Source organism: Sinocyclocheilus grahami, unplaced genomic scaffold, assembly GCF_001515645.1.
Source record: "Sinocyclocheilus grahami isolate Dianchi unplaced genomic scaffold, SAMN03320097.WGS_v1.1 scaffold339.1, whole genome shotgun sequence".
Taxonomy (NCBI): Eukaryota; Metazoa; Chordata; class Actinopteri; order Cypriniformes; family Cyprinidae; genus Sinocyclocheilus; species Sinocyclocheilus grahami.
Genome location: NW_015505518.1, coordinates 398,578 through 417,569, shown reverse-complemented (window position 1 = coordinate 417,569; position 18,992 = coordinate 398,578). Strand labels below are relative to the sequence as shown.

Here is an 18,992-nt window from a genome sequence, read left to right as displayed (position 1 = left end):
TTTTTCTTTCTCTCCTTTTTTTTTAAACAGCTGTTTTAGTCCTCCACCATCTACCCTCACGTATCACTCTTTTTTTCCCTGGATGCTTTAATATTCTTCTAGGTAGGTTTAACGGCTCGTTTAGTGTCTGTCTGGTCTGTTTGTCTGTGTGTGTGTACTTGTGTGTTCCTTTTTTACATGTACATAAAACACACTTACACACACACACACACTTACACACACACACACACACACACACATGCATTAAACTAATGGACAGTCAGATATCAAGCATTACATATCATTTCTCCATGCCCATTTTTACCCTTCTCCAACTCTGTCCATCTTCCATTTGTACTTATGAACAGCAAGACATTTGTTTCCTGTTATTCTTTCTTTTGTAACACACACACTTAAAACACACTTGCACACATCTGGTCTTGGGCTGCCCAGTCTGAAATAGCCTCCATTCATCTCCAGTGTCCAGTGCAAGCATCAGTGTCTTATTTTGTTTGAGAAATTGTCACAGACAAATTTCAGATGAGGTTCTGCTTCCGTTCTTTGACTGAGATGGGTGAGGTTGGCGTGACTGCTTAATTTGCGGTTCTTGGACACATTTTAAACTTGTGATTTGTATTGCTGGCAACCTCCTCTAAGCTAGTGAAACATGAAACTTGAATTGTGAAGAATAGATTGGTATTTGCTCAAAATATTGATTAGGCTTCAGTGCATCAGTCAGTTCTTTTTTTTCTTGTCTCCCCTACTTGAAAGCTCAAGTCCATTTGAGCTGTTATGGTCAGTCCTTTGTTTTATTGAGTGTTTAATTTTCTGCTGGCACTCCCCACCTTCTTCTCTCTTTTTATCCATCCATCCAACACCTTTCAGACAGGCCGTCACCTCCTCTTCTTATCACAACCTCTTGATTTTCTTTGTACTCATTGAGGGTCCCTGTTTTTAGCTGTCAGGCATGACCACCGTATGACCGTTAGCTCATTAGAGAATGAAACTTTTCACTCCCCACTGTAAGTTATTTATATCCCCTAATTTAGCCTCCTTTAATGAACATTTTCCACTTCATCTTATACATCATTTTAATTCAGAACTGCCTTCTTTGATTTGATATTCTGTGTTAGTATTTTGATTTTGTAGAATGTAATGTATGTTTACCTCTGAATATTTAGAAAAACAAGATTCAAACAGGATTGTTTTTAATTTCCCTTGGTTTTGAATTCATTTGAAATGAATCTAAGAAAGGAATGGGGATCCAAGAAGTGACGTTGTGTTGCAACTTAAGATGGAAGGAAATCTGAACATCTCCTTTTTCCATTCATACTGATATTTTATTTAATATATTATTTTCTAAGCATCATATTTAGTTTATGTGCTTATGCTTCCTTCTTGGTGACTGGTTTGAAATCTCAATTAACATTTAGATTTAGCTGAATTTAAAAATAAATAAATTTTCTTTTGACGTCCTGAATTCATCATCTTCATCACAATTTTTTCTTATACATGGACTGTATGAAAAACAAAAACTAAAAGAAAAAAGCATCTCACTTGCCTGTTGTTGTTCGAAATGGACATATCAAAGGAAGGCGACCATCTTGTCTTATGTTTTTGAATGCTTGCACTCGTCTTGTGTTTCACATTTTTGTAAACATTATCCAAATAATACTGATGAAATGCCAAAGGACAGTTAGACTGGTAAGTAACATGATAAAAATATCACACATAAATGTATTTGTATGCATTTGTAAGTGTGTTATGTGTATTTGTGAAACACGCCTGTCCCTTCTATAGCTCGAAATAGACTAAACTTCATCTATTACATACCAATGAAGCATTTAGTGTTGAGCACTCTATATTAGATCAACTGAAAGAAATAACAAAAGGGGAAAAAAGAAAAATCGCACTCAGTTTTCCAAAGTCACCAACAAATTTGACCTTTTTTTTCAACATCATTTGCCCAAAAACCTGTGCTTAAGATACTGTTCTCTTATTTTTCTTTTTTCTTTTTTCCAATAGTGTCATGAGAAGGACCCAGCAAAGGACGTACATGGATACCTGAACCAATTAAGACCAGACGTCGCTGCTTCAGCTTTTTCACTACTGGGCATCCAGCAGCTCCAGAGTTTGTGGACTTGTTCAGATCAAAACGGACTTTTAGACTAATCAAGAAACATCTCCTTTTCACCCTTTTTTCACTTTATATCACATTTTGTAGCCAATGTAGGCTTTGTCATAGACTTTGTCCTGGTTCATTTTCAATTTTACAGTAAGTACATTTCTTAGATTTGATATAAGTCTTTCAACTTTTCTTCAGTAACTGAATATCGTTTGCATAGCTGTCTTTTATTTTGTCTTTATTTGTGAGCCAGGCATCTTTCTTACTTTTCTTGAGTGACTTTTCTTAATAGTTTTGATTCAATAGACAATTCCTGTGCTCAGTCATCCAGCCTGGATTTACAGTAGGACCTACACTTTCATCCACGGTCTCTGAACCAGTCCTATTTTTTCCTTACCAATCCCTCAAACTACTTCAACAGTCAGTCACTCCTCCATCCAGGGCTATGAGAGGAAGAGACAAGACCCAGCTCACATCAACATGCAGGAGTTGAGGAGAGAAAATGGGAGTTGGGCTGGCAATGTTCAAGGTAAGGGATGAACTCTGTTTTCTTTTCCTCTATTGTTTGTATCCTTGTTATCTCTGATTATGCTTGTAATGGAATACTAGCTATGAATAATGTACACTACCATTCGAAAGCTTGGGATCTATAAAAAAAAAATTTTTAAGGAAAAAAAAATGTATTATGGTTTCCACAATTTTTTTTTTGATAATAATAAGAAATGTTTCTTGGGCACCAAATCTGCATATTAGAATGATTTCTGAAGACCATGTGACACTGAAGACTAATAGCAGTAATGGCTGCTGAAAATGTAGCTTTTCCATCACAGGAATAAATTACATTTTTAAATATTTTTACAATTGAAAAATGTTACTTTAAATTGTTGTAATATTTCACGTTACTTACACTATAAAAAAATGGGTAAAAATAGGGCACAATGTACTGTATTAATATGAAAGAATTTTACATTCTGATTCTTACAGGTGTTTTACCTGTATTGTGAATTTTGCACTTCGTTGCATTGTGTTTTAGGGTTAACAGAAATGTCCATAAAATTAATGGATAATATCCTGGCAGTAAGTTACCAGTACATTTTCCTTTTTTTATGCAGTGTTTTTACTGTATTTTTGATCAAATAAATGCAGCTTCCACCTCCACTGAATGGACATCAATAAAGGATGCTTTTTGCCCACAGTATGGTGCTAATGGTCCTAAATGGACCATGCTAAACTGGCCAAACCACTTGGTTTAACTTATCAACTGGCATCCAGTTTTCATCTTGGTTAATCTTGGTTAAATCGATTTGGTGCAAAAATGACTGTTCAATCAAATAATGAGTCATGAAAGAGATGTTAAAATCATAACACATTTTATGTTCATTTATCACAGTGGAAATGGAAGTTGAGTACATTGCACTGTGGGATACATACAGTACACACACCCAGCACTATGCACACTGTTGCATGCTGCCCATTTTGACAAATGCAGTATAGGTCACTCAATGTATACAGACAATTTGCTTAGAATACATATGTTCTGCAACAACATTTAAAGTAGTAATGGTAGTCGAATATTCTGAATATTTCCTACCATTCTCGATCTGTGATGTGCACTTTTAAGCAGGCACATTCAGTCTCTCTCTCATCGCCATTTTATCTTCTGTCACCTACTCGAAGGCTTTAAAGACATGTCTGTATTTTCTGTTGTCTCAACGAATGTGTGTGTTTGTGATACTCAGGGCGCCATTGCTTTATTTTCATGCAGGCATTCGCCCAAATTACTCTTGGTCGTGCTGCCTTCTGTCTAGTTTGAGTAATGTGCCTTTGGTCTGGGTCAGACATTGTAGCTAAGTGGGTTAATGAAAGAGAGAGTAGGAGCGATAAATACTGAGAAAGAGAGAGGCGGTAAGAAAATAGGGTGAGAAACTGACAGAGAGGTCGAGATGCCTTTCACTCTCCTGCTCTATTTTCTCGAGCTGCTCCCGAGACGCTCCTGATAGCCGTTAGACTCCTTCCTGGGAAAACACGAAAGTCATTAGTGGATCTGAAAATGTCTGATGACGCTTTCCTCCCATATCACCCTCTTAAGATACGCCGCTTCTGATTAACGTGAGGTGACAGCGTTTTTTTACCCACGTCAGTGGGGTCGAAGCAGCTGTCAATCAAGCATGACACTGATTGACGGGCACCAGAGGGATGAGGAGAGTGTGGAATGTCTTTCAGAGTGAAGCATCACTCAGAGATTTTGTTGGTGTGGTAACGGAGCCTCTGTTGGCATGGCAACGGAACATAGGGACACGAGGGCATTCTAGACATTCAATGATATAACGGTTACACAGAGATGGTGCAAATCAGATTTTGTGTCAGCTGTTGTTTCATAAATAATGATACTTACGCTGTAGACACCTTGCTTGTGTATACAAATTGTCTGACAATGTACCGCTCCACATTGCACTAGTGTGTGTACCGAATGAGCAAACAACGAGGCTTAATCTATCATCCTGAAAACTGGGGAAATTTGACATGTATAAATGTTACTTTTCAAACAACAAGGATAATAGTCAATAAAAGCCTCTCAGGGATGCAGGGATGGATGATGAAACATGTTAGATGTGTAGTGTTGTTGGTGGTGCTTATTTGCTTTATAGTTTTGGAGTGGAGACACAGTAGGAGTGAAAATAGAGGGCTAGAATGTTGTGTACTTTCCTGTAAAAGTTTGTTTGTTGTTTATTTAGTTATTTGAATTAAAATGATCATTATTAATAATAAAATGTATTAATAATGTAATTCAATATGAATAATAATAATAAGAATATTTATTATTATTTATATTATTGTTATTATACTTTAATCATTTTATTATGTATTTTTATAGAAGAAATATCCTAGTAAAATTTCTGGAATCTAATATAGGAATTATACAATAAAAAAAATTTCAACAACAATTTGGACAGGTCCTAATAATTTCCAATGTGATTCCAACAAAACATATTGTCCTAATTGCACAATATATTTAGCAATAAAATAATTGATTTCCGTTTATTTAATAGGATTTTACTTATTTTACAGGATTGTTATTTGACTCTTGTTTTGTTTTTAAATGATTGTTATTAAACATCAATAACAGAAAATAGAAAGATAGTAGATGTAATAAGTGTATGTGCAAAATAACTGATAAAATTGAGGATACATTTATTAATTTATTAAATTCAGAATTCATTAATACATTTTATTTTATTATGTATTTTTCATAGATATCCTAGTAAAAAATAAATCCAATATTGGAATTTCTAAAATCATTTGGAAAGATCCTAATGGGATAATTTCCTATATGATTTCAACAAAACTTGTATTCATAGGACAATATATTTAACAATAGGACAATCTCATTTCACTTCATTCAGTAGGATTTAATTAGAATTTTTATTTTTTTTTACAGGATTCTTATTTGATGTTTGTTTGGTTGCAAATGATCATTATTAAAGGGGTCATATGATGTTGCTAAAAAGAACATCATCTTGTGTATTTGGTGTAATGAAATGTGTTAATGCATTTTAAGGTTAAAAAAACACATTATTTTCCACATACTGTACATTATTCTTTCTCCTCTATGCCCCACCTTTCTGAAACGCGTTGATTTTTACAAAGCTCATCGGTCTGAAAAGCGAGGTGTGCTCTTATTGGCCAGCTATCCAGTGCTTTGGTATTTCCTCAGCGACCAGCACGGATCAGCTCTAGGCATGACGAAGCAGATATCGTCCTCTTTTGGAAGACCAAACAAAGTAGTTTCGCTTTCACAATGAAACACACAGCGCCTTCACGACATGGCAGCGGCAGCAACAATACTACAGCGAGAATAAGAGTTACGCCTTCTTTCTTTGCGTAAACATTTGGGCGCCTTTTTATGCAAATCTTCCCACATCGTGATGTAGACATGTGGGGGCGTGTTAGAACGAGCCGTTTTAGGTAGGCGTGGTTAACTCTTAACTTTTATAAAGAATATCTCTTTGGATTTGAGACTTTAGTCTTTGCAACTTTACAGATCTTCTTTATGCACCAAGAGCTTGTAACACTCCAAAGAGAAAGGAAAATTTGAAATCGCTTCATATGACCCCTTTTAAATATCAATAATAGATAACAGAATGATTAACAACAGATAAAACAGAGAAACAACTGACTTATAGAGAAAAAGAGCTCTTAACTCAATGAAATTGAAAGTGTATTTTCATTTTTTAGTTTTTCGCTTGGGTACAGCAGTATGTGGTCAGATAAAACTGAAAAATGAAAGCAGATTACAGAGTTCAAACTGTTGTCTGCTGAAGTTAACAAGCACGTCTCTGTGAAAGTGTTTGTGGAAGAAGAAGAGATGGATTGACATGACATGGAGGTCATTATCCTGCACTGGACTTTTCTCATCGGCTTTAACAGTATTGATTAACAAATTAAGGGAATTTGGTTCCAGTGCGTGTATTTGTGTATATGTGTAACGGGCACATTTAGCAGAGTTCACCTGTGTAATCGGGTCAAAAGCAATATCTAATGGCACAGGTCAGTTTGCAAACAGGCCTGTGTGTGCATGTGTCTGTTTTGATGTTTTTTCTCCCCCATGGCGATGATTTACCAGTTTATCAATGTGCACCTGTTGTAATTCACACCTCCATCACCATAGGAGTGATTTTGGCTCCCGTCCCTCGTTCACTAAGACGGTTGAAGCTTAGCCTTAATCACAGCGCATGACTTCATTACAGATAGAGTTACAGTGACTTAATGAGCTCTTGTCCAGTCATGCACAGTGTTGTACGTCTCTGAGATGAGTGATGTGCATATTTAATGGTGTAATTTCATTATGTCTTTCATTATGTCACTTTATGACATTCTGCTCCTTCGGAATGGAGGATATAGACGAGCAAGTTGCCAGTAAGCGGATCTGTACTGCAGACAACAGTCAAAATATCATTATACCAAACACTGCAGTTCAATACCATATTTTGCTTTGCTGTTATTTTTTGTGAAGTGTGAAATACTGGATATATAAGATTTGCTGTCACATACAAAACGTTTGGTCTGCATTTTCTAGCTGTCTGCCTTTACTGTAGGGGTGCTCAATCCTATTTCTGGAGATTTACCGCCTTCTAGAGTTTAATATAAAATTCTAATCAAGCAGATGGTAATAGGTAGTAATGGTCTTCTTTATGCCAAAAGGTCAAGATTTGACTGGTTAGTATGGCCCAGATAACCTCTGCTGGTAGATGCCGTAATCTTAGGGCAAACATTTACGGTAAACGGTTTAGCTCCTTTCCTCTGTAGCTAGAATATGATGTGCTGTTTCCCCACAAAATCTTTCTATTAATCGATTAATAATCATTACAGTATCAAGAGCAATAATGAGTTTGTCATGATATTGCAGCTTCACTCCCTAATGATTATAATTTTAGATTTATTTATTGGCTGTGCAATTTTGTGTAAATACATGTACATGAGCAGCATTAAACAGTCCGTGTAAATGAACATAAATGCCATGTCAGATGCAGCTTCTGTTCCACTTTTGAAGTGTAAAGATGTTTTTTGTTGATGTTGAAACAAAAAAAAAGATTTCTAACAATCTATATAAGTAACTGGTTAAATGCAAGTATTTAACATAAAAACAACGCAGATCCATTTAGTAAGGTAATTTTAAAATTTTATATATTTTTTTTGCAATTCCAGTTGGCAAATATTGCCAATATTCCAATTTCTGACCCTGATATGCAATTTTACAATACACTCACACACACCATTGAGTTGAATCTGTCTAGGACCCTAGGGGATAATCATTTATAATGCCTGATCAAACAAAAACATAAGATGTATAAAAATATAAAATGTATCAATTGCCAAGTCAAGTTTATTTGTACAGCGCTTTTCACGATACAAATCATTGTAAAGCAACTTTACAGCAAATTAAGTTTCTACAATATTTAGTGGTAGCTTATCAGTGGTGACTGTCAGTTAATGTACATATGGCAGAAATGTACGGAAAAATCTATTTAAGACGTAATAAAACAGACAATGAACACTATTAACAGCAATTATTATATGATGCAATCAAACTTATAGGAAAATGTGGTAGTTCTGTTGTTTCAGGGTTGGCATCATCTGAGGTCCTCTGAGGGGTTGGCATCATCTCTTCTCAGGTGTTCTGGATCCAGACTGAAGCTTGTGTAAATCCTAGTTACCACGGGATGTCAATCCTGTGGCAAAAACAGAGAAACAAATAGAGACATAATTAGCGTAGCTGCTGTTCCAGCCAAGCAAAATTGATTTGTTTAACCAAAACTAAAGAATAATAATGTGCATTTGATCAGATATAACTGCAGTACAAGATTATGAGATGCATTATTTGAATGCTTGGCCAAAGAGGTGTGTCTTTGATCTAGATTTTTTGATTTTTAGAAATTGTCTTAAGTGTAAGCAAGCAGGTCAATCGGCTATAGCGGTATACAAAGCTAGTGCACTGAACTGAGAGCTTTTAAATCACATAAAAACAAACCAAAGAAGAAATGTTTAATTTCACAATCTTTAGTTTCAGTTAAAAAATTCAGTTAAATTCAGTTAAAAAATTATCGACAATAAGAAATCATCAAATATTTTTATTATTTTATCTCTTATGACCAAGATGTCTAATGTCTTCCATTAAGAACTTAATGGTCATAATAACATAGTTAGCTGTAGTGATTTTGTAGGATTCTAATTTTAGGACTTAAAATCAGTCACAGGAATCGTTTTGGAGCCCTTTGTCGGCTCAACAGGCAGAACAAACTATTAAAGACACCGGAAATTGAATGACCATCTGTAGCTTGAATGTTTTTGACTAAGTGACTTGCTCGTAGTTGTGGAATACCAGTAGTGGGAGTCCACGTGATTTGATGCGTATTTAAAACTAGTAAAGAATGTACATCACATCACAGGTCATGCTCGTATCTCATTCTACTTCCACCTCCCTTTGTTGTCCATTAGCCAACACTACATGGTGTATTACAAAGCACTGAGGATTGGACGATTGAGTGATTTGGGATGGGGCTCATTGTTTCATGGTAACCATGTGCTGATATTCATTTGGCCTAAACAAGGAACAGCTTGCTAATTAATTACCCATGACCAATGGGCAGGGGGGGTGAGCCAATGCTCGCGTGTGATTGGTCAAAACAGAAGCAGGCCATCACCAAGCCCTCAGGGGAGGAAGTGATCTCTCACCCGAAAACCTGCTCAGCAGTGTCTTTGTGTCTGTCAGAGTGTGTACGCTCTGATACAGATGTTATGATTGTAGCCATTCATAACATCTAGTATTTGGCATATATACAGTAGCGCTGCTTTTCCTCTGCATTTGTTAACCAAAAAAACGTACCACATAGATTTTGACATTCTGGGTATAGGTGTGTGGAGTTGTGAGTATGTATGTTCGGTTTGTGGGATTTGCATATGTTTAAAGCTGTGTTTTGTGTTTGTGCATGTTTGTATGTGTCATATGCTTGTGTGAACGTGTCTGTTCCTTTGGTTGTTTTTGTGTGTAATGTGTCTCTGTGTGCATCTGCTAGTGCAGTGTGTTTGTACATAATGCATGATTTTCGAAATTGTATCTCAAACTTTGATATTTACACACATTTATCTATTATAATTTACAGCTGCTTTGAAATCTTCAACTGTGTAAATTCATGTCAAGTACATTAGGTGGGGTGGATTGTAACATCATTACAAAACAGAGACCTTGTACAATATTTGTACAATTTTCTTTCATCAATCAGATTTACATTATATGGTAATTTTCTATTGAATTTTGAGCATTTAAATAAAGTGAAAAAAATAATTGAACAAATTGTCACACCCCTGTGGACTGTCTATTATGGTTTCTCCCTCTGTGTCCTTATTTGGTTGTTCCTGTTCCCATTATGAGTTAATCACCTCATTGTGCTCACCTGTCTGCCCCTCGTTATCCACCCTACATCAGTTCCTGTCCATTGTGTTCCAGTTGGTCAGTTATTGTGAATGTTACCCTGTGCGTGTGCTCCTACCCTCTCGTGTATTCAGTAAAGGTTTATTGTATCCTTCATCCTCATCGTCCTGCCTGTTCCCTGGCACAGCCACAACGTGACAGAATAACTGACCTAAAACGAGATGTCAATGGCTGAAGACAGGCTTTGGTGTCTGCGGCAGAGTGGTCGGGATTCGGAGAGGTATGTGGAGGAGTTCCTAGAGCTCTCTCACCAGGTGAGCTGGTTGGATTCTGTCCTCGGGGTCTGTTTTCGGCTGGGGCTGGATGATGACATAATCAGCGGTGCTCTTCCCACGTATAGCTTTCCCCTGATCGAGCTGGTTAATCAGGTCCTGTATCTAAATGGAGTTAATCTGGAGGTAGAAGAAGTTGGTCGGCCTGAGTCGAGTCTAGTCCCAGCTGATAATCATGAGTCTAGTCAAGTCACAGGTGATCGTCATGAGTCAGGTCTAGTCACAGTTGATTGTCATGAGTCCAGTCAAGTCACAGTTCATTATTATGAGTCTAGTCAAGTCACCACAGATCTTCATGAGACCAGTCAAGTTACAGCTGTTCTTTGTGAGGCAGATCAAGTCACAGCTGATCTTCACGAGTCTAGTCAGATCTCAGCTGTTTATCCAGGGTCACGTCCCATCACAGCTGATCATCCAGAGTCCCGTCACATGACGTCTGTTTGCTCAAAATCCTGTCACTTCCTGTCTGTTGCACCCAGATCAAGGACTGTTCTTCTGTATCCCAGAATGGCTTCCAGCGTGGAGGACCCACCGCTGGTGTCAGCACGTGTAGCTGGCATCCCTAAACCAGCGCTCTCAAGCTCTCCAGTCTCTGTCACGAATCCAGTCCCTCCCGAGAACCAATACACCTTAGAGACCTGAGTGTGTACGAGGTGTGTGTTTGAGAACGTATGCTTGTGAGGAAGCCAAGACAGAAATACTGGCTAAATGTCTAAGAATGAAAATGAGCTTAGTTAGCGGTAAATATCAAGATGTGTATGTTGGTGTGTGTGTGTTACATGTACCCCAGAGATTATTTGACGTAAAAAGGCAGGCTGCATACCTCCACAGTGTTGCACTGGATTACTAGACAAGCTTAATCTCTTACTTTAAGTGTGGTCTGTGTGTGAGTGCATGCGTGCATGTGTATGTATGGTTTTTCTGTTACAAAAAGTCATCTCTTTATGCTGAATTAAATAAAAAAAATTGTGTGTTTCGGAATTGAATCAGCAGTCTCGGGTTTATCGGAATTCATTCTGTATAACTGCATCAATGAATGTTAATTCAGTTTCTGGTTGTTATCAAAGCTTTCCCTCCCGCTCTGAAACAGAACTCGTTTGAGATGGGAGGGAGTCTGTGATGGGCTTTTGTACAAACATTTTTGTTGAATACATAATGTATTACTTTGCCAGGAAGAACTGAGATGGGGGACGGCGTAGAAAAATGCCTTATCTGTGTTTCCCAAAGCAATGAAAGAAACGGAGATGTATTACAGTGCACAAATGTACATACTTGTTTTTATTCGATTCACATCCTCTCTCGCCCTCTAAAATGTGCACAATGTCAGGATACCTTTGAATCACCTGTCACACACATTGTGTAGTCTATACCCTTCCCTGTGGTAGCTAGGTTTAATTGTGTCAGTTTTACTAGTAAGTCTTGCTTGGTTTGTTCTGGATTGCTGTAATCATGTTGGTTTGGGTCTAGTTTTGATCTTCGACTGCTTTTGAGATCAATAAGTCTAAATGGCATTTTAGCTGACACCAACAGACAGGCCCAGGCCTATCGGAAGCTTTCTGACCATTGTAGCCAATCTGGGGCCCTAGGGGACCATTCTCTCGTCTTATGCCAATTGCCAATCAGGCCTTAGGCTGTGCACAGCTGTCTCACAGAAAATCAAGAGAGATCAATCTATCGGAGAAGGCAGATGCATGGATATTATACAGCACCATGAGGAATGTGCGTGCATATGTAACATTTTTTGTCGTCTGTGTCAGTTAAACTTAAGCTTTAGTTGCCATCCAGGAAATGTAGAGCGACTCTGGAGTTCTTGACAACAAACACGAGTGTAGAGTGACAACAGGCATATAGATGCAGCTTGAAGATACATGTATATGTATGTCTGGGAGCATTTTCTTTGAAGAGGCGAATTGTTGGCAATACAAAAACAAAACAAATGTTACAACAGATATATGATCTATATGTCAGGGTCAAAGACGAAAAAGGGTTTTCAAGCATCAAAACAATGAAAGTTTAATACAGCTCCCCAAAATACAAAATGATCCATGAGTGAGCTGAGGGACTACTCGGCTCAGCTTAAATATATTATATTATTAAATTGTTTTATTATTAGTACTTATATAAAAGTATATTAATAATGAAGTAAAAAAACTGTAATAACAAATAATAACTATAATAAATTATATACTACACTATATACGGTATAAAAACAGTTTTTACATTGGTTGTGCCATGGTTTTAAAAATAGTAAAAATGTTCTTTATGCCTTTAACCCAGTATAAACATCAAAAGAATATGAGCATGAATTTACCCTGGCAACCCTCTATGCACACCGTGGCAATATAATCGCCATTGGCTAGTAAATTTTTTAGTTTAGTCGCCTGTGATATACTATTTTACACACACACACACACACACAGGGTGCGATTTGCCGGGGGGGATGGGGGGGGGGATTTTCCCCCCCTCTGGTCTAAGCATCCCTGCCTCTGCTGAATTATTTTTGATCTCCGGTGGGGATAAAACACATCCTGCGAACAGCGCCGAAGTCCAGATCAGAATCAAATGATTCGTGGGAACGGAGCGAGGCCGGTGGAGTAAATGCTAATGCACAACACCTGCACCACTCACCGGTCTCGAGTCCCACGGAGGAGCTCCGGAAGGATAAAAGGAGGAGTGACGACAGTGTTGGACGAGAGCGGACCAGGCCTGGACTTTATTTTGTGTTTTGGTTCTGTCTGTGCGCAACAGTCATCCGTGAGGGGCTGTCGCACTATTTTGTGTTTGTTTATTTTATTAAATTTTTCTTTGAGCGTTCCCGCCTCCTTCCTTCCACACTTTGAACCACGTTACATATACTTTAAAGCCTTGCTCTCAAAAAAAAAAGTTTTCAAAATCATCCCCCCCTCTGCTTTTTTCACAAATCACACACACACACACACACACACACACACACACACACACACACACACACATATATATAATTTCACCAAAACAGTTTATCTTTGTAAAATGGCTCAGCTTCTTAAATCTTAGCTTCTTAATCAGTTAATCAAGCATTATATTATGATATTATGATAATTAAGCACTATTTAATTATTATTAATTACAATAGAACTTCAGTGATTAGAACTAAAACTTGGTAACCATGTATGAATGCTTATTTGTCATTTTAACTGAACTTAGGACTGCTGGTGATGCTTAAGATATTGTTGGCCATTCAGGGTTACTTTAAAAAAAATAGATAATAGTAATAGATAATAGTAATTATTATAAAAAGATAATACTACTACTAGTTCTACTACTATACTAACAATATACAACGTACTTGGATTGATGAGCCGCTGGGTTCATGAATATGAATCACGTTGTCGGCGTTCCCTCGAACTGATTTGCTGAAATTAAAACAGGGATGGTAATAGATGAGTGCCAGCCAATGAGATTGCCGTTTGTGCATTAGTTCCACCCACTACTGCTTCTGCTTGTTCTTAAAAGCTGAATAATTCTAAATGAACCCCGTTATTTTGACAGGAAAATAAAACTAAGAATATGGTTTACATGTAGCTCGTCGATTCAGCGTGGTATGTAAGACTCTCTTGCGCTCTCTCTCTGCATGTGTGAGAAACAGCGCTATCAGCAAAGCGACGGCGAGTCATGTGCCTTCACTAGAGTTTACGGTGCGTCAAATACAAGTACGCTGCGCATCCACTGAGGTGAACTGAATAGTACAGATTTGTTGACGGAGAGTGAAACTCTGAAGCGCTCAGAGTGTTCGGCGAGTGAAAGTATATCTGTGCTAAACTTGTAATTAGCCTCTCACAGGCATACTGGCGAGTAAAATCTTAGAATTTATTAGCCAATGGCTAACGATAGACATCATTTAGTTGCCCAGAGTAAAATTTTGTCGCATACACTCTAGCACTCTAAAAATAAAGGTGCTTCAAAAGGTTCTTCAAGCGATGCCATAGAAGAACCATTTTTGGTTCCACAAAGAACCATTCAGCCAAAGGTTCTTTAAAGAACCATCTCTTTCTTACCTTTTTGTAATCTGAAGAACCTTTTTTCACCACAAAGAACCTTTTGTGAAACAGAAAGGTTCTTCAGATGTTAAAGATTCTTTATGGAACCATTTAGACAAAAAGGTTCTTCTATGGCATCGTGAAGCACCTTTATTTTTAAGAGTGTATGCGAGTGATTTACTCGCAATGTAGAGGGTTTTCTGAACTAAAACCACCTGTTTAAAACCAACTGCTGTTTAATTTCAGAAGTCTGCTGTATATAGTTGGTGTGTGTTTTACATGTGGATCAGCTGTAATTCAGTGCCAGCATTTCAGACGATTCTGTAACATACAGTTTGAAAAAAACATTTGTGGAGCTGACATTGAGCCTTTAGCTTCTTAGGAGAAAATGTGTGGGAGGTGTGTGTGTTTTATTTTATGTATGTATTTATTTTTTTTTGCAAGAGATGGTGGTATCATGTATGTTCACAATTTGTATAACATTTTCAGTTGATTGTGAATAGGTGTTACTATGGACTTTAAGACCACAAAATCTATATAACTGTGTCTGTATATAGCAGTCTCTGTTTTTGTGTGTGTGTGGAGGAAGGTTCATTTGAATAGTTGCTATGGAAACCAAGTGCTGTTAAAATGAGAGGCAGAGCCAAATAGAGCATCTTAGTCTCTCCTCCCTCTCTTGTTCTCCCAGCTGCTGTCCTCCTAGTCTTCTATCTCCCTATCTAGTGCTTATCCTTCCGATCTGTGTGCTTCCCTTTGCTTACCTACTTTTAATGAGCTGATGATTAGAACGCTTTCTCTTTTTTTGTCACTGCTCTCTTTCTGTCTTTGCTTCATTTGTTTAGTTGCCTAATTTTAGTTTTTTTTTCAATTTCGTTTTGCAGTTCATCTCTATACTTTTCCATTCCCCCTCAACCGATTTCTCTCTTTCTTCCTCCCACACTTTGTCCTCCTCTGTCTCTTCTCTCTTCTGCAGCAGAAGAGAGCTAATTCACAATTAGCATGTGTACCTGCAATTAGCACTGACAAACCTCCAATAATTAGCCTTGTAAAAGCAGTCTTCTTTATTCAAGCGTGTTTGCTTTCTTTCTGAGCAATGCCTCACTTATGCTGTCCTTTCATTTTTTTGTCCTCCTCTATTTTTTTTTTCTGTGCCTGTTCTTTAAAGACCCCTTGAAATGAGATTTGTGGCTGTTAGCTGGTATGTCGTTCAGTTTTTTTTACCTTCTAAAAATAAGCTGCTACTGGTATAATGTACAGTGTATATATATACTGTAGTAATATGTTTCTGCTGTCACTTTTGATAAATGTAATGCTTCCTTGCTGTGTAAAAAGTACATTGACTGAACCCAAATTTTTGAATGGTGGTGTATGTTCATGCATACTTCCTGTTTCAATGGAAAATAGATCTACATGAAACAGCACAGATTTTGTGTTTTTTTAACGTGCTTCAGAAATAAAAACAGATAAAAACATATTAGCTAATAACTTACTTGTTCCACACCTCTGCTAATGAAAATTGCTCTAAATAACAAGTGTTTCTCAAAGTCTTCACAGAAAGATAATTGGCAAATATCAGTCACTACTGTATGTGTATTTGTGTGTGTGTGTGTGTGTGTGTGTGTGTGTGAGTGAATATGTTGTTTGCTGATAAATCAACTTGTATCTTACTCATCTAATTGCATTTGGTATTCAGTGTATGCACACTACTCTCTCATTCTCTCTCTGTATATACATAGTTACTCCCTCTCTCATTGTGTTTCACAATCAAGGTCTTTTGAACTCTTTGAGCTTATTTTTGAAGTGCATACATTTGTGGGCCAGACTTTGTCTACACTGTAGGAACCAAATATCCCCAAAAGGGTCAGAAAATAGCATTAGCTCAATATAAAAAACTGATGTCAACGACAAGTCCCCAAGAGAAAGAAAACCCAGAATGCATTGTGATGCATTCCTCAGCATTGAAAAAAAAGTGTGCAACAGTTTGAGGACCAAATTGTCATCAGAAGTTAGCTAAATTTGACAAAACCTCCATTTGGTATGTCTTGGGATTTCATCCATGATCATGGCCAAGGTATGACAGGTGCAACTGCAACCTAGGTATTTTAGGACATTTTAGGTACAAAGGTTAAGATGAAAACAAATTATACTCTGCTATAAGAAACTTTGGACAGATAAAACACAACACGTTTATTTTTAGTGGATAAAGAAAACCCAGAATGCATTGTCAATGACAAATCTCCAGCATTAAAAAAGTGTGCAATAGTTTGAGGACCAAATTGCCATTAGACAAAACATCTGTTTGGAATCTCTAGGGATGTTATTTAAGGGTACAAATTACAAACTATATTTTTATCAATCTAAAAATGCTAAAAAATGTACAATTTGTTTTGGGGTTCATCCTACAAATTTTAATTAGCTTTATATATAAATATTAGAAGTGTTTTGTCTGTCCTTAGTTAGAAAATGTGTGTGTGTGTGTGTGTGTGTGTGTGTGTGACAGCTGCAAACGACCTCAATCCCAAGACTGCCAATATTTCTGTGATTTCTGTCCAACATATGTCAATAATGAAGAGGACACACCCTTGAAATGAGGACACATGCTCTTTTTTTAAAACCACAGGTCTCTCGTCGGTTTGACTTGTGTACAGCAACTAAACTTTCTCCAGTCAGATTCAATTTCAAATCATGTAGATATTGTGAATTTAGCTGCCAAACTGAAGTTCTCTCCCTCTCTCCTCTCTTTTTTTGTCTGCAGGGACTGTATCTTCACTCCTCCGCCATGCTTGTCAGCCTCCACCTCTCCTCTTCCCCTTTCTCCGACTGTCGCGTCCTGTCTTTCGGCTCCCTGGCTTCTTCCTCCAAACCGCCCCTCTCCCTCTCGCTCCTTCTCCTCTCTCTCTTCTTCTTCCCCACCTGCGAGTCTCGCCGTGGAGGCGGGATTGGGACGCCCATCGGAGGCATGAGCGGCGGCGACCGCAGCCAAGCGATAATCAGTCCTCCTCATTATCCTCCACCAGGAGTCAATCCAGTGGGTCCTCCTTTGCCACCAAAGTTTGCTCAAGGCCTTAGCATCGCAGTGATCCTTGTGGGAAACTCCAGCGAGGGGTCCCTCTCTGAAGGTCTGGAGAAAGAGGACTTCCTCCACGTGCCTCTCCCTCCGAAAGTCGAATTAGTCACGATGAACGAAACCGACCCCAAGAGTATCATAAACCGCATTTGTGCTCTGATGTCACGGAACTGGCTCCAGGGTGTGGTGTTTGGGGACGATACCGATCAGGAGGCCATCGCCCAGATATTGGACTTCATCTCGGCTCAGACGCACATCCCCATCCTGGGCATCCGTGGAGGCTCTTCCATGATCATGGCAGCCAAGGTATGACAAACACAACTGCTACCTAGACATTTTAAGACTTCTGAATTGCAAATGTTAAGATGAGGACAAATTATGCCCTCCTATAAGAAACTTTGGCCAGATTCTATGTGTGTTGTGTTTTAGAATCTAGCAAAAGTTTCTTTAAGGAGAACATAATTTGTAGTAAATTTACTTTAAACTTTACAATAAGGTTCCATTAGTTAACTACACTAGTTAACATTAACTATGAACAATAGCTCTACAGCAAAGTCGAATTAGTCACGATGAACGAAACCGACCCCAAGAGTATCATAAACCGCATTTGTGCTCTGATGTCACGGAACTGGCTCCAGGGTGTGGTGTTTGGGGACGATACCGATCAGGAGGCCATCGCCCAGATATTGGACTTCATCTCGGCTCAGACGCACATCCCCATCCTGGGCATCCGTGGAGGCTCTTCCATGATCATGGCAGCCAAGGTATGACAAACACAACTGCTACCTAGACATTTTAAGACTTCTGAATTGCAAATGTTAAGATGAGGACAAATTATGCCCTCCTATAAGAAACTTTGGCCAGATTCTATGTGTGTTGTGTTTTAGAATCTGGCAAAAGTTTCTTTAAGGAGAGCATAATTTGTAGTAAATTTACTTTAAACTTTACAATAAGGTTCCATTAGTTAACTACACTAGTTAACATTAACTATGAACAATAGCTCTACAGGTTTTATTAATTTTATTGTAAATTTCAACTTTTACTAATATTTAAAATCAATTGTATCTGTTAGCATAAGCAGCCAGATCTACTAAACAGGGCAAATTAGCATGAGAACAATATACCATTAAAGCAGAGAGTGGGAAGTTCTGCAGGTGATCTGCTTACAAGAATACAGACGCAGCCAATGCATTTCCATAATGACTAACGCAGTCTACCAAGAGCAGTGCAAATTAGCGTAGCAGATAATCAGGTGTGGGTAATCTACTAACAACACAGGCAAAGAATGGGTTAAGACGTGGTAAATAATGGCACAAATACCAGTAAAATGACTTGCGCAAACCTTAGTAACTCATGTTACATGATTCATTTAAATACTGTCCTCACATAAATTTTGTGTCTGAAAGGGAAACTACAAATGCATATGCATAATATGCATTATTGCATAATGCCAATAACATGAACAGTCGCTGAACAATTGTATTTTTTAACAATTAACATTAACAAAGATGAATAACATATATATATATATATATATATATAT

General features: G+C 37.8%; 2 protein-coding genes across 4 annotated transcripts in view; both read left to right on the top strand.

The window, feature by feature from the left end:
• The first annotated feature begins 8 nt into the window (after positions 1-8).
• On the top strand, positions 9-17,761 carry LOC107602987 (glutamate receptor ionotropic, NMDA 2B-like). Its single transcript, XM_016295652.1, has 3 exons — positions 9-102; positions 2,005-2,633; positions 17,138-17,761. Exons 2-3 carry the CDS (start codon positions 2,607-2,609, stop codon positions 17,759-17,761), a joined length of 651 nt encoding a protein of 216 aa, XP_016151138.1. The 5' UTR covers positions 9-102; positions 2,005-2,606.
• A 269-nt stretch (positions 17,762-18,030) lies between these two features.
• The window catches only part of LOC107603025 (glutamate receptor ionotropic, NMDA 2B-like), an 89,212-nt gene continuing 88,250 nt past the window's right edge, over positions 18,031-18,992 (top strand). For all 3 annotated transcript variants that reach the window (XM_016295696.1, XM_016295695.1, XM_016295693.1), the window contains exon 1: positions 18,031-18,213. In XM_016295696.1, the coding sequence (XP_016151182.1) occupies positions 18,067-18,213 (147 nt within the window). In that variant the 5' untranslated portion in view covers positions 18,031-18,066. The remainder of the gene's footprint in view (positions 18,214-18,992) is intronic.